We start from the raw sequence: 18,440 nt of genomic DNA, 5'->3' as shown, positions 1-18,440 counted from the left end.
CTAATCGCCGAGATGTTGTGCTGCTTGAACTCCACCTATAGAGAAGACCGCTGCGTCCAGGAATGCAATTTCATATAGAAGCACAAGGTTTGCTGCGCTCACGGAGAGCGCCAAAGAAATGAGACAAGGGAGTCAGGTGTTTTGCTTTTTACAGGCACAAATATATTTATGTATACGAACTGTGTCCATCATAAAAATGTCCGCATATAATCACCACTCTTCTGTTCACATTTCTTACATCGTTCGCTCATTTGGAAATGAAAGAAAAAAAATAGGAAGAAAACCTAAAGAAGTAAGACAGGAAGAAGGAGAGAAACAAGTGGTTTGTGGAGGCCGACACTTGCCTGGCGGTCACGTGCATGTCGAGGTGTGCAGACACGCACATCAGCCGCGCGCCAATAGATGGCGCTGCGACATAGGACACATACCAAAGAAGAACGTTCGGAGGGAAATGGGGCTGGGAGGTAGAGAGGCGGAGTGAATTCGTCACAGACGGAAAGAGCAAGCGATGTACACACTCAGTCACACAGCAAACGCGATCATTGGCCATCCACAGCGGCGAAAATGCAAAAGAAAAGGGATGGTCATAGACAACTATATATATATAGTATACATATATAGACCAGTCTTTCTCTCTCGCAGTCTCTTGTGTTTCTATGTACACCATCGTCAGTGTGTGTATGTCGAGGAAAAAAAAAAAAAAACACGGCGCCACCGTCGTTTCACTATAGTTCCAGGCGCACCACGCGTCACGCATACACATATGCACTATAGCTCATCACTTCGTCTTCTTGTCTTTTTCACACACATACACACATGTAATCGCCCGTCGCACTTACACACACGCACGCTCTCACGTTCAGGCGGTTCTATGTACACAAGCGAAAAAAAAAAGAAAATTTCAATGACTCGATCGAGGCACGGAACACAACACCGTGCTCGAGTGGGGAAATAGTTTCTTTTCTCTGTTATTTTTTCCACTTCTCGCTCTATCATATTACAAACATACGTTCACTTCTCCTGGAATGTAGTGATAAGCATGGAGCAAGAAACCAAACGCGATCACACACTATACGAGACAACAACGTATACAATGATTCGAGCGTGATCACACCAGTGGCTCGTTCACTTGGTATGTTAAAAAAAATAAGGCATCAATTAGGATGAGAAATACGAAAAGCAGGCACACACAAAAAAATAAAGCAAGCTGAGTTGGAAAAACAGCACACGAGTGGTCATTTGCGCATTCAAGGAAAGTCACCGGAGCAAAAAACACCAGCTCTATAAAGAAAGAGGGGGCGAGAATCATGTACCGTAGCTCGCAAGAATCGTGACGACAGTCCCACAACCGGAATAGGTTCGGCGCGACACAAATAAGACAGTCACTAACGCAGACCTCACACAATAAAGAAGAATATATATAGCACAGGCAGAAAAGGCTCGCGGTAGCAATAAGGCCCGCCAATTCGCATACGAACAACGTTTTTTTCACGTGCGCAACGCAATCTTGCGGTCTTAATGCACACACAAGTCTTTTGTACACCCAGTGCTGTAACTGCTAGTTGCTTTTACTAAAACTCAGTTTAACCAGCGCGGGTCAATTTAACACTAAAGAGTTTTCGTACATCGCGTACGAAAGATATTTTCTCACTGCACGACGCTGCCCGGGTATTCTGCCAGCTGCTTAATCGAAGAAAATAACGGCGAAACGCTTAGGCACATTCATCGACACATGCGATTCCGTCAGAAATTTAGGCTATAATGAACTCCAAAGAGCGTTAGACCCAAATAAATCCCGCATGCCTTGTAATGCACGCGGATGCCGTCTAAGAAACCGAGAGTGGAGTAAATTCTATCCGTTTTCGAGTCGCCGCTAATTCGGCGTAGTTTCTTTTAACGCCTAAATCTCGCCAAGGCCTGCTAAATGTGCTACCAGGTGCAACTGTCGGAAAAAGCGTTCAATCCATCACGATATCTCTGAACAAGCCATGCCTCGCAACTGACGCTCTTTCGCTAGGTAGCTGCATGCGGTGATGGCATACTTGCTGAAAATTTAGGACATGGTGAGGTAGGCAAGTAGGCGCGCGCACTGCACGAGACATATTATAGTGTCGATGATGCAAAAAAAATGTAAAAAAAATGTGTACTATTGCTACTGCAGGGATGATGTTTCTGTGTTACACGTAAAGTGTCATTATTTGACCTTCACACGTTTATATTATTTTTCAGACCTCCGCACATATGGCTGCGCCCCCTCTTTCAGGAAAAAAGAAAGAAAAGAGGTACCAGATGGCTGAAGCACAACAATTTTTTGTTATGTCTCTCTAAACGGAACACGAAGAATAAGCCCCGCAGAACAACAAAGACGGCTACGCTTTGCGACGTGTCACAATGCCACTTTAGGCACGCACATACAACAAGGGGCTGCCGGAGCACCTGTTAGATAAGCGTCGTAGTGTTAGGCAAATACGAAGTTGCCATCTCTTAATCCCAGAATAGATTCTTATAGCTTTAACACATCGCTAGATGCCAAAGGGAATGCGTTAGTCTTTCCTTTGCCTAACCTTCCTTACATTTGCCAATTGCAGTTAAAAAAAAAAAGAAAAGAGGCCGAAAGAAGAAGTTTTTAGAAAGATCTCTTTCGCTGCAGCATCTGATGACCTCGAACGCAGAAGTTTCCTAAGATGTGCAAGAGAACATCCCTTGAGTGATAAAAGCGACAACCACTAGACGGCGCTACATGCAGCGACTTTGCGACACCTCGCGGCCCGATAGCAGCGAACCACGTGATGCGTATTTCGCGCGTATTTTAGGCGCTGCCTCCCCGCGCATCTTTCACGCCGCCCCTTATGCCCAGGCTGCGATTACGACAGAAACGCATCCCGTGTGGCTGCTGGCACTTTAACTTGGAATCAACTTACGAATACACAAATCAGCCCTGAATACAACTTGATTTTCGCGCGGCGGGAGACAGACGCAGTGGCGCGTGAAATACGCTTCATGTGGTTACCGCTTTCAGAAGCTCACTTCTGGAGAACTATAGACACGTGAAGCACACAGCTTCCATCAACAAAGTGTGGACGACTGAAGCTTTGCGAGCACGTATCAAACGGAGTACGTGTTGGACAGGTCAACATAAATGAAAGCGAATGTTTAAACAGAATGCGAGCACATGCATCACCTAATGCGAAGACTACCAGGAAAAAACGGCCGTCGACAACAACTTGTTGCGAGAAAACCGCGTCTACTTTTTCACTCCTTTTTCTGCTTCTTTCCTAATCGCGACGGTTCCAGTGCGTCGTTAATCGTGTCCGAGCACGACGGAGTAACAGGCTTGCCATTTCTGTGCGAGCATAATTCCCTGAATGCAAAGTGAGTCTGTACACACACACACATATATCATAATCGCACCTGTACAAGAGAGGCAAAGAGAATGTTCACTCTGTTTTGTGTGTCTTGTGAAGTTTCAGAGGCGAGAAGTGACAGTATCCTCTAAGAAAAAAAAATATTGCAGCCATGCTGATCCTGCAAAAATGTATAAAAGCTAGCCCATATCGCCGAACATGGGGGAGCACAGCCGAACTGAATTGGCAGCGAACGATGCTTTACGACAAGCGCGATTTCCACGAAACTACCTATACTTCTGGCTATGCGAACTGCAGTCCCATGAGGCCTACAAAGGTCTTTAAAATTCTGTAGCAGTAATAGCTTACACCTTAACTATTTTCAGCCTTATATCTATGCGACGCTTCTTCAGCGAATTATACGAATTTGAAAAGTCGTTGCTGCTTGGCTAAATCCTGCAAATGTTTACTGCCGAAAAAGGACTTCCAGGATAGGATGCGTCCGACTGCCTACGAAAGTTCGTATAGCTGTACTTTTACGAACTCTGCAAAGCAAACAGCAATCAAGAGAAAGGGTGAAGGCAACAAATAGTTATTACGATTCTCAATTAAATTTCTTAAGACCGGTGCGACGGGAACAATCGTCGTGCACGTCTCAGTTCGCTAGTATCTCCTGTTAGTACTGCTTTCATTTAATTTCACATCGAACGCAGGTACGTTCATGTAACACTCCTCCAAGCCTGACTATATTAAGCTGACGTATAGAGATAGCCGACTCTGGTTTCGGTACTAAACATGTCTCAACGAATTGGTGCGGACGGTGACTCAGACCAATCGTTTCGTAACGGCCAGGGAAGATAGAGCGAAAAAAAAATTAAACTAAATTGTAAGTTTGAATGTCCAAAAAAGTTACTAACGAGCTAATAAAGAAGGCTTCGTGCGGGGCACCGGTTTAATTTCGACCAAGTTGCATTATTAACTTGCGCTCAAAGCATGGCACGCAAGAATTTTTTTTTTTTTCGAATTCAGTCACCCAATGGAATACAGATTTGGCGGATGGGAATCGTACCCGCGACCTCGTGCCCAAAAGCAGAACTGCATAGCGGAGACAGAAAAAAAAAAATGTCTACAAACGATGCAACGCGTTATACAGCGTCATCACTATATACGCTAGAATCTCCTTGTCTTTTCATTTATGCATCTCTCAGCGAAATTTCAGCTTTCGCAATGTTTGAAACACGCATTATTTCTTCCTTTTTAAGCATCAGTTTACTTCATTTTTTTTTTTTTTTACTCCGTCTCTCGTTAAGGTCAATGGAAGCGACGTAAACACTCTGGGGACAACAACCACAAAAGGATGATCGTTTTCCATAATTTAGGCCATTCTACAAGCGCCTTCACAATGAGGTGGCGTAAATGATTTGCGAATAGGCCGGCGTCGCAGCATCTCTCCCGCCGCCTACACATATATAACGACCAGTCGCTGCTTTAATTAAGCCGTCGGAAGCGCTGCTGAATGGGTTGAGCCATCTGTCGTGCGCGGACAACGCCGCTTTGTCATCGAGAGTTCTTTTTCCTTCAAATTCGCGGCCACTTAAATCACAACTTGCGCAAGTATAGTCACACAGGGAGCGGCGCATTGCTTTTATGCTGTACGCGCAGGTATCGCCTCCGCACGTTCTCCAGTTTATCGCCGAAACTGGATATCACGTTCGCTTCGCGATCGAAATAAATGGGAAGGGAAAGCTTATAAAAAAAGAAAAATGAAAGAAAGAAAGTAGAAAAGCGCAAGGTGATCACTGCAAATTTTTCTTTTCTTTTACGGCCCTAGACATTTAAGATCAAGACAGCAATTAACGGTCTGCTGATGCTGATGAAATATAACGGCTCGATCATCGGCGATCGCTTTTTAAGCTTCCTAGTACGACGCTCGGTTCAAGTTCGGTGCGATATGGCTTCACACGGTCGTACAGTGTGTCCGATGCCTTTTTTTATGCTTTTCCTTTCTGACGCTTCGTGGATGTAGATCTAACGTGCAAGGCTCGAGCTAACGTCTGTCCGCATCCTACGTGAGCCAAGCGCTTCACTATATGACTGCATATTTCGTAATCTCATGACGTCATCCAATGCTCTGCCATCCAGAAATACTATCTCGAGGTGACTCACGAGTGAATATGCAAGAAAAGTTTGAATGGAGGGGGGCTGCAAGGTGGGCGCCGGCGGATGTTCAGTTTCGGCGCAAGTTCTAACGCGTTCTCTTAAGCACACAAGTACAATTTTCAAAAAGGAAATTAAGAAATGCTAGATAGAGTGGCAGAGGTGTGCCTCGGCTGAGCCTGAAGCGTTATGTAATTTAGAGCGTCAGTAACGAGCGAGCACCGGTAGTTTTTTTTTCGCGGCAACAATGTATGATTAATCGGGTCTCGGTATGTTGTTCTTTTCCTTCTGACTTCATGTTTAATGTATCGCGCCTCCGCTGCCTAGCACATAATCTGCCGCTTTCCGTATCGTTTATGTATATTCACATCCGAGGCTTTCTGGAAGCATTGGCCGGGCGACCTTTTGCTCTGGTATTGCTACAATGCGCCCTAACGTCACAGCCGCGCCTTCTCAAGATTTCCTGGAAGCGCCCTCATGTTCACAAGCATGTCGCCGAGTTCTCTTTGTGCTTTGTTTGTCTTTTTCGCCTCTCCGTGCCTGCAAGCGAGCATTTCAACGCGGCCCTCCTGACGACAGCCAAGCTTGCTTAGGCAGTGCAGATGTGCCGCAGACTCGAGTCGATTGCGAAACGATTGATGCTTGCGCGGCGCTGCTTGCCGCTATAACGACGGGGACAAAGAACAGGAGCAGCACATCGGTGCAGAATGTTTCACAGGGCGCGCAAGAGAGTGGGCCCGAGGTGAACGCGAAGAAAAAAGAAAAAAGTTCAGGCGAAAAGCCGGGAGGACTTCGCCTAAATAGAACAGACGAAACGGAAAGTCGTCGTCGGCGTTCCGCAATTTCGACATCGGCTGGGGCTCCTCTATAGCCCCTATAGGCTGCCGCTTCGCTTGTTCGGTCGTCATCACTGTCGCATACGGTTGCTACACGACGTGATCGCGCACGTTCGTCATTGCCGAAGTGGAGGAATCCGCGGATTTCCAAACACCTTTTGTAAAACTTTTTTTTTTTTTTCAGTTGTGTGTCTGTCGTTTTTCAGCAAAGGACACGCATACAAAAGCGCCCTGGTTGGTGATAAATCACGCTCATTTCACCGTTCTGTTTCTGCGCATGGGAGGAATGCGCAAATCACAAGAAAAAAAAAACTGGTATATACAATACTGGTGAGTGCTTGCCTCTATCTGCCTCTACTGGATCGGTGACATTTTAACGCGGCCTTATAAATAGTCATCTAATGTTTCGTTGCTGCATATTGTATTTTCTTTTCTTTCCTCCAACTCGAATTATCGTCACAATACTGCACACAGCACGCTGCTGCGAATGTATTACCGGAGCTCCTTCCGTCCTCGATGTTTCGAACAACCGACAGCTTAACGACGTTAAATTAAATAAAATTCTGGGGTTTTTGCATGCCACAACCACGGTATGATTATGAGACACGCCGTTGTGGGGGGACTCGGTATTAATTTTGACCACCCGGGTTAAGTTAAAGTGCACCCGTTGCGAGGTACACGGGTGTTCTTGTGTTTCCCCATATCGAAATGCGGCCGCGCCGCGGTCGGGATTCGATCCCGCCCCCTCGGATTCAGAAGCGCAACGCCAAAGCTACTATACGCAACCACGGCGGATCGGCTTAACGACGCGTCTTCGACGCGAAAGCTTTTAGCTAACGTTCAGCGAAAAGCGAAAGTGTGCACACGGAAGGCGGACAAATCTTCGAGCACATCTGAAGCGAAGCGTCAGAAAGCGAAAGACGAGCTGGCGCGCGAGCAAGCACGACTCGCGCATTTATTTTGATCCACTTTTTTTTTTTCTTTTTAGCTCTTCTTTAAACCTGCGGATCAAAGCTTCAACGCTAAGCGACGCCGACATAAGGTCAGCCGTCTTTTCGAGGCTCCCGAAGCCATTGTCGCTTCGCATCGCAACTGCTGCAGTACTCCATCTATCGCGTCTACAAAATAGCACATAGCTGACGACACGCGTGCCATATTCGCAAAGGCCACCAGCGTTTAGCGATCGCCGCGGTACAATTACTCGCTCGGCTTCGAAGAAGCAGGTGTGAGAAAAAAGCGCGACCGGGAATTCTCTTTGACACGCGCGACCCGCACTGTTTTCTCCGCGGGCGTTTCTAAAGACAGAGAAATACGTCCCTCATTAAGCACGAACACCACCCCCGTAGTATAGCGCGTTTATTGCTGTCGTCGTAGGCCCCCGAGGCGGATCAGATACTGTCCTCGTATAACGCCTTCATTTTCGTTAGCCGTATAAGCGTGTTCAACGATGCTCCCGCCGTCCTGACCGAAAGGTTCTTGTTCTTTTTCTTGCACGGCGCCAAACGCAGCCACGTGCTTACTTCAGAAAAGAGAACACTCTTTCGCGTCGGAATTCACATGTCGGCTGTCTCCGCTTGCCTTCTAGGAGATCGGCACAAAGCCGCTAAGAACTTTATATATATAGATATAGACCGACACACAATGCTCCATTCGTTAGGTATACAATTTGAGAACGAATCACCGAAAAAAAGTAAAGCGAAAAAGAATAAGAGAGAGACAGAGCGAACACGTGAAACACAATGTATAAGGAAACGGCAATCTATACGCAGACGCACACATACACAATCGGAACAAAATGACCAAACGAACAAAATTTAAACAAAAAAAAAAGTTTTACATAGACTGGAGCAGCAGGCGAAGTGGTTTTTTGAGGTATATTACGTCTCGCTTGTGAAAGACAGTATACGATCGTTCCTCGCACGTGTGGGGCGACCGATGTGGACTGTTCGCTCGGGCGTCGCCCGCGAGGCACAGGCAATGAAAAAATGAAGCGGGCTGTTCTCAAGCCAGTCCTTCTGGAGCGTCCTCTAAGCAGTTGCGAACGCCACTTGATGACATGGGTTTAATCAAACGCGTTGGCTCGTCTTAAAAGGCACGAATAAGTTTGATGCGATACCGGTCTGCTGCGCTGGCAGCAGCGGTCCGTCAATATGCTATTAAATGGGTGCGAACTTAGGCGGATTGGCTATGCTATTGCTATGAAGTCTCGAGGTCTTATTCAGATTGATACTTCCGTTACTTAAACCCCAGTCTACACCCCCCCCCCTCTTTTTTTTTCTCTCTCTCTCTCGTTATGAGAAAGGAATAGGATTTATGAGAACATATGAGCACAATTTTTTCTTCGACATGGTGTCTTTGCATGCACATATAGAACTCAGTCCCTTGTGTTTACACGAGCAAACTGTCGAGCAACTGCGAAGAGACGCATCCATTGGACAGAACAGTCCGCAAGAAAATCGACAGAAAACATAAATGACAACAGAATCACAACAGAGCTTAGCGGAAAAAAAAAATTAATATAGTAATGGGCACGCCAAAGAGGAACGTGTATCTAAAGAAAAAAAATTCCGTCGGCAGAGTGACCAGATCAAAAAAAAAGAAGAATGCCAGGCTCGTACAGGAAAACGCACTCGGCTATAAAAAAAAAAAAGAAAAAAAAAAGATTCAAACAGAAATAATAAGGACCCGGCGAAGTGAGCGAGAGAAGTGATGTCTGCCTACCTGGACTAGTTGGGCATGCCTGTCTCCGTCTCAGTGTGGGTGTCGAGGGGGGAGAAACGCGTATACAGTGTAACGTGTGAAAACGCGAGTCGAAGTGGCGTGTCGTGAGTGTTGTGGTGTCGTCCAAGTGCGCGCGGTGTTGTGTGTATACAGGCTGTCGCGTCACTTTTTGCTGCGAAACGAAGCGGAGCTCCGCTTCTGCAGGACGTCGCGGCAGAGTCGTTGGTTGGCACCTTGTTTTCTTTGCTGCTTGTGTGTTGTCGCACCCCCCGCGGAGAAGGATCAATGGTTCGCTCACACGGTGGCGAGAAACGGGACCGCGCACGCATCATCGTACACTGCGCACCCACCACCAGCAGCACTACTCTGGAGGCATCGGGTCCGGTGGCGGGAGAAGGCTCCCGGCAGAATCGTCCGCACACACGGCGTGTCTTGTATGTACAAAACAGCGGGGCGACCCCGTCCGGCCACACAACACGGCGGCGGCACCCACCACCACCATCACCACAGCAGCAGCAGCAGCAGCCGCGGAGCACGTGATGAGGAGGGAGGGGGGGGGGAGGGATTGCACTTTTTTTTGTACGCGGCGGGTGTGGCGCACTCGCGCACCCCTGTCCTGCAGACCGGCGACGGCTAGGCGTCGTCGCAGCTGAATAGGCAGGGGTACAGCGTGGGTCAGTGGGCCGCCAGCGACTGACCCGGGTGAAGCGCCGAGTGGGGAGGCGGGGGCGGCGGCGGCGGCGACTGCATCATGGCCGGCGGCGAGTGGTGGTGCATGTCTCCTGGCGATCCACCGTGGCACATCATCATGTCCGGCGTCGGGGGTCCGCCGGGTGCCCCAGCCTGCGGCTGGTTGATGGGCGGCGTCATCCGCTTCTCCTTCTGCCGCCGGTTGCAGAACCAGACGCGGACCACTTCCTTCTCCAACTGCAGGCTGTCGGCCAGGGAGGCGATCTCCTGGGCGGACGGCTTGGGCTGCTTGTGGAAGTGCGACTCGAGGGCGCCTTTCACCGACACCTCGATGCTGGTGCGCTTCTTGCGCTTGCGTCCCTGGGCGGCGATCTTGTCGATGGACGTAGGCGAACCTGTGGTGGAATCGGCCTCCTCGAGCCACTTGGCTAGCAACGGCTTGAGCTTGCACATGTTCTTGAAGCTCAGCTGCAGCGCCTCGAACCGGCAGATGGTAGTCTGGCTGAAGACGTTCCCGTACAGCGTGCCGAGCGCGAGCCCGACGTCGGCTTGCGTGAAGCCGAGCTTGATGCGACGCTGCTTGAACTGCTTGGCGAACTGTTCCAGATCGTCCGAACTAGGCGCCTCCTCCTCTCCGCTTTCGCTGGGGTGCCGGTGGTGGTGGTGGTCCAGCGCGCGCGGGTCGTGCTGCCCGTGCATGTGCGGGTGGGGGGGCACCTGGTCGGCGTGAGGGACTTCTCGCATGGCCGGATGGGCCGCGCCGCCCAGCATGCCGTTCATGCCGCCGTACGGGTGGTGGTGGTGTTGGTGGTGCTGCGGGTGCATGCCGCCCATGGCTCCCATGTGCGGCGACACCGCGGGGTGCCACGAGCCCATGTGCTGCGCGGTGGCCGTGCGCGCGTGGTGGCCCCCGCTCAACGGGTGGTGGTGGCCCAGCTCGGCCGCCTGAGCGGGCTTGATGTCGGCCATGCCGCCGGGCCCCATGGACCACATGGAGGCGTCCGTCTGCAGCGACACCCACTGGTGGTGGTGGTGGCTCGATAAGCCGTTGGGTCCTCCCTGGTGGTGCGGCTGCGGCGGCATGTACTTCATCTCGGGCGGCTCGCGGCCGTAGCCCGCCGTCGGCTGCGATGCCGCCACCTGCATGGCCTGGCTCGGCGGCAGGTGCACCGACGTCAGGCTGGACACTGCCGACGTGCCGATGTACGGGTTCGACGCTGCTGCCATGCCGCCCTCCGCACGGGCGCCGCGCACATCTGACTCGGCCGAGCACTGGCTTCGCTATGCGGCCCGAGGGGCCGACGCCGCCGCCGCGGGGGCGCCCCCACTGCTCGCCGGGAGGGGAGGGGCCTGCGGGAGGGCACCTCTCGTGGGGCCGCCTTCCGAGGGGGCCGGACTGCGCACGCGCGCACCGGGCACGCGGGCGGGACGCAAGAGCCCGAGAGCAGCGCGCCAGCGACGCGGCGGTGGCGCCGACGCGCGGACGTCCCGCACAACAACGACGACGAGGCGGCGTCGCGAGGGCGAGCAGCTCCCCGCGGTCTCGACGGAACGCCGGCCGACCAGCAGCGGTGGCACTCGACTACCGACGCTCTTCGATTTTGGGTCGCAAGGCTGGCGTTACGGCGCTGGGCCGTGTTCGACTTGCAGCTTGCGCCGAATCCGTCAAATAAACCTGTTTTTCAAAGCCGGTCTTGTCTGTTTATTTCCCTCATGAGAATAGCAGCTAATAAAGCTTTTTTTACACCCTTTTGAGGCTCATGTCCTTATTGTCAAGTTCCTCGTGCGTCACATATCTGATGCATCTCTTCGCGATCTTTTCTCTGGAAGTCCTTACAGGCTGCGTTGTTTAACTAATGTCACGCGTTCGTATGCCATGCTATTCTCTATTGTGGCGCAGCTGTTATTGTATCCCGGAGGCAAATGTTGGTATCAAGACAGATGTGAAGCCCTGCGTGCATGAAAAAATAAACAATACGATGGTGATCTGTTTGAGTTCCTTTCTAGCTAAACTCTATATTGAGATACACATTGTATGTTTAACGCCAAAACGTATGCTGCATAGAGAGTGAACAAAGGAAAGGCGGAGAAGTATGCCACTGCACATAGATTGCTACCCTGCACTGACGTATCACTACCACGATGCTTGCACCAGTTGGCGTAATGTGTGCCTGACACAGTTAAACAAGATTCGAGCCCTGGATATAAGTGAGGTTTTATCAAGTAGTGCGAGACATCGCGCACTGATTCTTTCTGTGATGGTGTCGCAAAGGCGGAGGCAAACAAGAAATATCCGTTTGCTTTAGTAAGCTATAGTAGCAGAGTAAGCTATAGTAACAAAGCTATAGTAGCAGACGAGATTCAAATTGCCTACTGTAATATATTTGCAACGAATAAAGTAATCCTTTTCAAGCTCCTTTAGTTCCAGGGTTAATTGAGCAAGAAACATTTCATAACCGCATATATTAGAGAAAAATTCACTACATACTAAGTGCATTACTGTAATGACGTATTTGCTACGGTAGAACCACCAGAGATCGTCCATGTTAGCATTATACTCTATTATAGAGACTTTCCCAAGTTACTGGCGATGTCATCGACGTGTTCACAGAATTTTGTATTTGATGCATGCCGCTAAATGGGCTAAGCAAGTGGCTGTTCCTACTGCATGAAAAAAATACCTCCTGAAATGTCAGGCGGCATCGTAACGAAATGCTCATTATGATGCACCTGCGTCAGATCCTTTGTCACACTCAAGTATAGCATACAACCTTTATGGCATAGAAAATCGCTTTCTTTTTTTAACGCTGTACGATTCCAGGCAGTGCTCACACAAACTTCAGACTCCCTTTTTTATGCAATGCGCTATATATGTACCAGTCTGCAATTCTCTTGCGGTTTCATAAATCACGTGTGATGTTAAAAGTGTGCGTTGGCATCACTCAAGGTGATCTGCCAGGCGCCCGGACCATGTCTGTATACCTGAGCACGATGATCTCTCAGTCTATCGTTCGGGCATCGTCAATGTAGCACGAGCCACAGGATGCATAAACGAGAGAGAGGGTATTGTGCGCAGGCACGGGCATTAGCGCAGTCCGGTTATTTGGCAGACCACTGTATAAGTGATTCCAATGCACAGCTTTATTTTTAACAGCACGCGTGTTTTAGGAAGCTAAATGCAAGATAAAGTTAAATGATAAAGATACAAGATAAATGCAGACTGATACATACACGAAGCTCGTTGCATAAAGAAGGAGTATGACAGTTGTCTGATCCCTGCATGCCTCTATCACACTGTTCCAAAAAAAAAAAAAAAGTGCGATTATCGAACACAACGGTTGTATGCTACAGGAGTGTGACAAGTGATCTGACGCATTGGCCATGTTTTGGGCCTTTCATTGTGTTACCGCTTGACTTGTCCGGGTGCATGCATTAATGCAGCAAAAACAGTTCAACATCAGGGTATTTCCTGTCCTGCTGTCCTTTCTGTGTTCTAATAAGGGTTTTTCGTTTTCCCTGTGTCTCAGCTGTCGCCCCAGCCATCCCAGCTTTCTGCATTGAGAATGCTGAGGTCTGCCCAAGGAAAACTGCCACTGAAAGCCACTGAATGTGACCGGTCGACGGTGACACGGGCGCCGATAACGGCGACGGGGAAGAACGACAAGCGTTGGCATGACGTCGGAACGACGACAGCACAACAGTGGCACGATGGCTTGCAGGTCTCAGACTCCGGGTCGTACTCTGCCATGGGGACAAATGCAGTTCTTTTCTGGCTATTTTGGCTGGCCATACATTATGGAAAACACGAACAATACAGCGTACAGACGCCACAAAAGCTGGATGAGGTATCCTCGACAGGATATATTCCAAACAATAAATATAGCACGTGTGAATCTACCGTGCACCTTTCTTGACCTATTCCGAGAGTTCGTTCAGTTCCGAAATTCAAGGTAAGCGAAGCGATCACAGCTTCGAACTCTTTGACATCGAAAGCGAACCTTGTGATGTGCTACAGACACCAGTATATAGAACACCGGCCGACCTTCTGACCACATAAGCAGGTAGCCAAATGAAACCGAAGGCTGTGATGTTAGCCCAGCTCACGTAAACACTTGCGCGCACTCGTTGTAAGGCGAGACTTCGCGTGTACTAGAGGCATTTTTTGTGGTCCTCGGTATCAAAACAGCACGAAAAAGGTATATCGTGGACGCGTGGCACAAGCCGCCAACACGAACACACATACACACACACACACACACTCATACAGCGTGCAACTGCAGCGGTGGCGGCGGCATTATAGTGAAGAGCAGATCAGCTGCACGCATTATCCTCCGCTGTTTAGGCCCGTTGGAAATGTTTTATTAATGTTCGCGTCTCCTCCGGCTTCCGACGCCGCCGTTGCAGGACTGCTATGCGCTGCGCAGCCGCCCAACTGGGCAGCGCGTTTTTGGATTCCGATCAGTGCAAATAGGAGTCACCACGTTAAGCCAAGGGAGCACCCACTCGCGGTGGCGACTCCGGCGAATGCACCCCCCCCCCCCCCCCCTTCCTTTCTGGCTCCTGTCCCCAAACTGTCCTGCGGCACACGGCACACGTTCAGGGGAGACATGCCCCGGAGGACATTCCTTTGCACGCTCCCGTGTTTGGCGCAGTCACTGCATGGCAGCGGCCGACCCAAGGTTCGACGCTTTACCGATGCTCGTTTGTGCGTGTTGCCACGCTGCTGCGGACACGAGAATGCCGCGGAGACGACTCGTTGAACGAGGTCTGTACTTTGGTGGTGCTCGGTGATCTTTGTGAAGGCCGCAGTTTATTAAGGAGCGGGCACGACACATTATAGCGTTGTGTGCGGGGTGAAACCTTCGACGCTTGACAAGGTTTCCGGATCGTTTCGCGGTGAGACGATATAGAGTTGGCGGCGCCCTGCAAGAACGGCCGCTTCAGCTTCGTGCCTGGTGTCCTCCGCAGGCCGTGGATTATGCTTGTGGCACGAGTCGCCGATGTGCCCTGTAGGCCGTGACACGGACGCACGTGTACACGGTCGTCCGTGTACCCGACTTGGTCGTGTATGATAGACCACTCTCTAGTTTTCTCATTTCTTCCAAGTTGTCGTATAACCCGGATTGCCCTCGAGGAGGTTTGAGAAGTGATAGAACGGTGAGAATTATTTTTCTTTATGCTTTCAGCTGTACCGACTTAGCGAGCTTAATATGGTTACCTTGGTTTCTTACGCCCTTCAGTTTACTAAACGACGGCCACAGATGCCCGCAGGAATTTTCAAAGCAAAAGGGCCCCCATCGATAGAATAGAAAGTCTTTAAACTGACGAGTTCCATTGAAATTTTGGTCAGATGCTTATGGCGATCAAAATATTCTGTGGCTTTCGTGCTCGATAAAATTCTGTAAGCCAACTGTTCAATCGCACTGCAGAAATAAAGGAAAAAACGGTGAGAATTTGAACTTCAGTGGCAAATAGCTCTTTGCAGGTTGCATTTCATCAATTTAGTAAAAACATGCACTACGGCGTTATAGTCAGGTTTTTCAGCCTGCTGAGGTTGCTACATTGAATAATATTGGATGTGCCCTCTGGCTACTGTAGATCTATACGAAATGTTACGGCTCTTCCGGCGAAGTGATAAAGGGAACCACTTCCTAGAGAAAAGTAAGAATTGCAAAAAGGAATGTTATATATATGGCCAGCTAGCCTTACGCCATCTTTACTGCTCATTTCAATGAATACTCTGGAACTATATCCTCTCGTACAGTTCTCGCATATACTGGTTCTCCCTGTTGCAGTGCCATTAATGCACGGTATCGTACGCGGACGGACAAGATATCGAATTCGCAAGGCATGCTTCTACTCTAACGAACCGATTGCATGTTTCCTTCCTACGCGCATTTAGCTTCGCATAATACTCGCTGTAATCGCCGGATGAAGACAACGCTCGCTTTCAAAGCTGTAGCGCCGTGGATAAGTACGAATTCTGTGCCATATCGAATAGCTCGTTTGCTATAAATCAACTTATTTAATGCCGACAATCGTAAAGTCCTTGCGGAAGAAATTCGCCCGTCCACTGAAACTCCGAACCGCCAATGCGACAGGAACGCGACGCTGCTTGCACACTCATGGCGCCTATAGCTCTCCTTCGCATGTCCGCACATCCATATACGAGCGCGTGCATACGGACCCCAGGAGCCGATCAATCGCGGAGTATGCGCTGCGTGCCAGCTCCAATCACGCACGGGTTTCCAAATGCGCAAACAGCGCCAATAGATTGTTTCTTTTTTTTTCTTTTCCTTTTCACGCTCTTCTCAACTTATTTGTTTTCTCATATCTATCGCCTCTCCGCGCACGTCATACAGCACGCCGGCTGCTTCGATGCCATCGCTCTCGCTTACGTGGTTCGCGATTTCAATCACGCGAGGCCTCCGCGGTATACTTCCAGCAACAACGAGCTGCTCCTATATACATACTATACACACACTCTGTCTCAGAGACCCTCGGGCCATATAATATTCAATAAGCCGCAATCAAACACGTGCGGAGGACGCCGACGCGTCATGTGTCGTGCACGACACTCAACCACACGCGTTGTATACGGCGAACATTTCCTATATAGACTCATGCACCGCAGTCGCCGAAAACGAAAACGAAACACTGCGGCCGGCAGTTCGCAAAACACACGGCACAGAGTGAGCACACAACCACGCTTTATTGATAGCGCGTTCGAAACCTTTCGCTTTCGTGACTTGAGGCCCGAAAGCTTGCGCTGCGAATAGGGAAAGAAAGTGGGGGCTAGGGGCTCCATACACTCGTAGCTGTCGTATTTGGATACGCTCAACAACATCAATGTCGATGGGAAACGTTCGGTCTGCACAATAGTTTACTGCAACTTGTGGTATACGGCCTACTATACACGTATGCTTTGAGCAGGCTGTGGGAGAAGAATTGTCGGCGCACATTAGCGTTCATATGCGCACAATGAACAGTCAACGCGATGGTTATGTCTGCGTGCGTGGTATGTGAGATGGCGTGAAGCGAGAGCCACGCCCATTGTTGATTTCGGTTTAGCTTAAGCACGAAGCGGTTTTGGTTTACCGTGTCTATGTGCGGAGGTTTTTCGGGGACTAGATGGAAGCTCTTCCCATGCGGGCGCAGCTCTCACGAACGTGGTTGGCAAAACAACTCCACCTTTACTGGGAGCTGAGAAGCTTCGCGTCTTGTTTACGGATGCGTGCTATATGATTTAACGTTGGTAGGTACAAAGTCGTAAGTTATTATCAGAAAAATACGGACATCGGCGAAGGTAAAAGAATGAGTGCAAAAAACCACATGAAGAAATTCTTCTTTTACCGTCTGCAAAATGTTTGACTGGACGTTGGGCTGCAACCTTTACAACGCTGACAAGGTATTTAGAAAACTTGCAGGAGTATTTTTCGCACGGCTGCAGCAGCATGCTTGAAACACGCTATAAGGGACTCCTTTGTTCCCTTATGAACATAACTCTGGTGACGATAATGACACGACGTCGATGACCTTGCAAAGAAAGGCAACCTCAGTGAGATCTTATACGCTTCTTGTGAGACCTGTATACATGTGTAAATGCAAGAAAAAGACAGTGGTTCACAGTACTATTGACGTATCAACAGCGGCAGAACAACGGATGTCTCATGCTGGAATCGACGTTTGGAGAGAGTTCTACGCGAGTCGCTCTGAAACTTCAGAATACACAGGGTTGCATACAGACTGTCCCACTGAATCCGGTCACCAAGCGTCTCATACCATCAACGCGTACCTTACTGCCATGCCAAGCCGATGTCTCTGAGTACGCGCCCATTTCGGTAGCCACCCGATATGCCGAGGAATGTCGTCGGCTATCTATAGCCATGGCGTTTCACCTCGGCTACATACCAGCTGTAGCGCCAGAAACAGTACCGCCAAAGTTCCTGGTCCGTCTTCCAAACTGCTCCCAAACTATGACGGATCGATACTGTGTAGTGGAGCGCACGTCCACTGTTAATGACGTCATCGAGACCCTTACGCCGCCTGCCGATCTGGGCCGCCATGGACGCGGTATCGTTCATATAGACCACCTCAAACTTCAGACCCCTTGAGTCCACCTCTTAGGTAGCCAGGTTGGCTCCTGCTTTTTCCGCGGGGGCAATTATAATGAAGATAATGAAGGAGAGGAGGACAGCTCATGGAGGAGCAAGCAGGATCGCCAACACAGTGCGCGAGATGGGCGTCTGACCTGAAATAGTGTTCTATCGATGCATACCTTTTGAACCTGCCGGCCTCGTAGAATAATAAGCATCCTTTAAAGTTTATGAATCATTATATTACAGCAACAGTTATATCATTAAATAAACAGTCGCAATTCATTAAAAGAATCGACCCGCACGAATTGTATACAGCGGTTTACAGAGATGAAAACTCCCGCGAATATATAGTCACCACGCTTCGCGGCATACGAGCATATGCGCTGCATCACAGCGGTCACTTCGAGGATATTTATTATTATTATTATTATTATTATTATTATTATTATTATTATTATTATTATTATTATTATTATTATTATTATTATTATTATTATTATTATTATTTGGTTTGCACACATATACACACAAGGACACGAAGGAAATAAGGAGGGAGCAAGCTGACATGATCTCTAGAGTCTGCTCGAGGATGC

At 49.3% G+C, this 18,440-nt stretch overlaps 1 protein-coding gene across 1 annotated transcript; it reads right to left on the bottom strand.

The window, feature by feature from the left end:
• Positions 1-139: 139 nt before the first annotated feature.
• Positions 140-11,473, bottom strand: LOC119461366 (POU domain, class 3, transcription factor 4). Its single transcript, XM_049672532.1, has one exon. The coding sequence runs from the start codon at positions 10,973-10,975 to the stop codon at positions 9,734-9,736; it is 1,242 nt and encodes a 413-aa protein (XP_049528489.1). The 5' UTR covers positions 10,976-11,473; the 3' UTR covers positions 140-9,733.
• Between the last annotated feature and the right edge of the window lie 6,967 nt (positions 11,474-18,440).

This window comes from Dermacentor silvarum, chromosome 8, assembly GCF_013339745.2.
Source record: "Dermacentor silvarum isolate Dsil-2018 chromosome 8, BIME_Dsil_1.4, whole genome shotgun sequence".
Taxonomy (NCBI): domain Eukaryota; kingdom Metazoa; phylum Arthropoda; class Arachnida; order Ixodida; family Ixodidae; genus Dermacentor; species Dermacentor silvarum.
This window is presented reverse-complemented; position numbering and strand designations above follow the sequence as displayed.

What these genes read in the sequence shown, in the direction of transcription:
- LOC119461366 (XM_049672532.1), bottom strand. Translation starts at nt 10,975, where the DNA reads ATGGCAGCAGCGTCGAACCCGTACATCGGCACGTCGGCAGTGTCCAGC.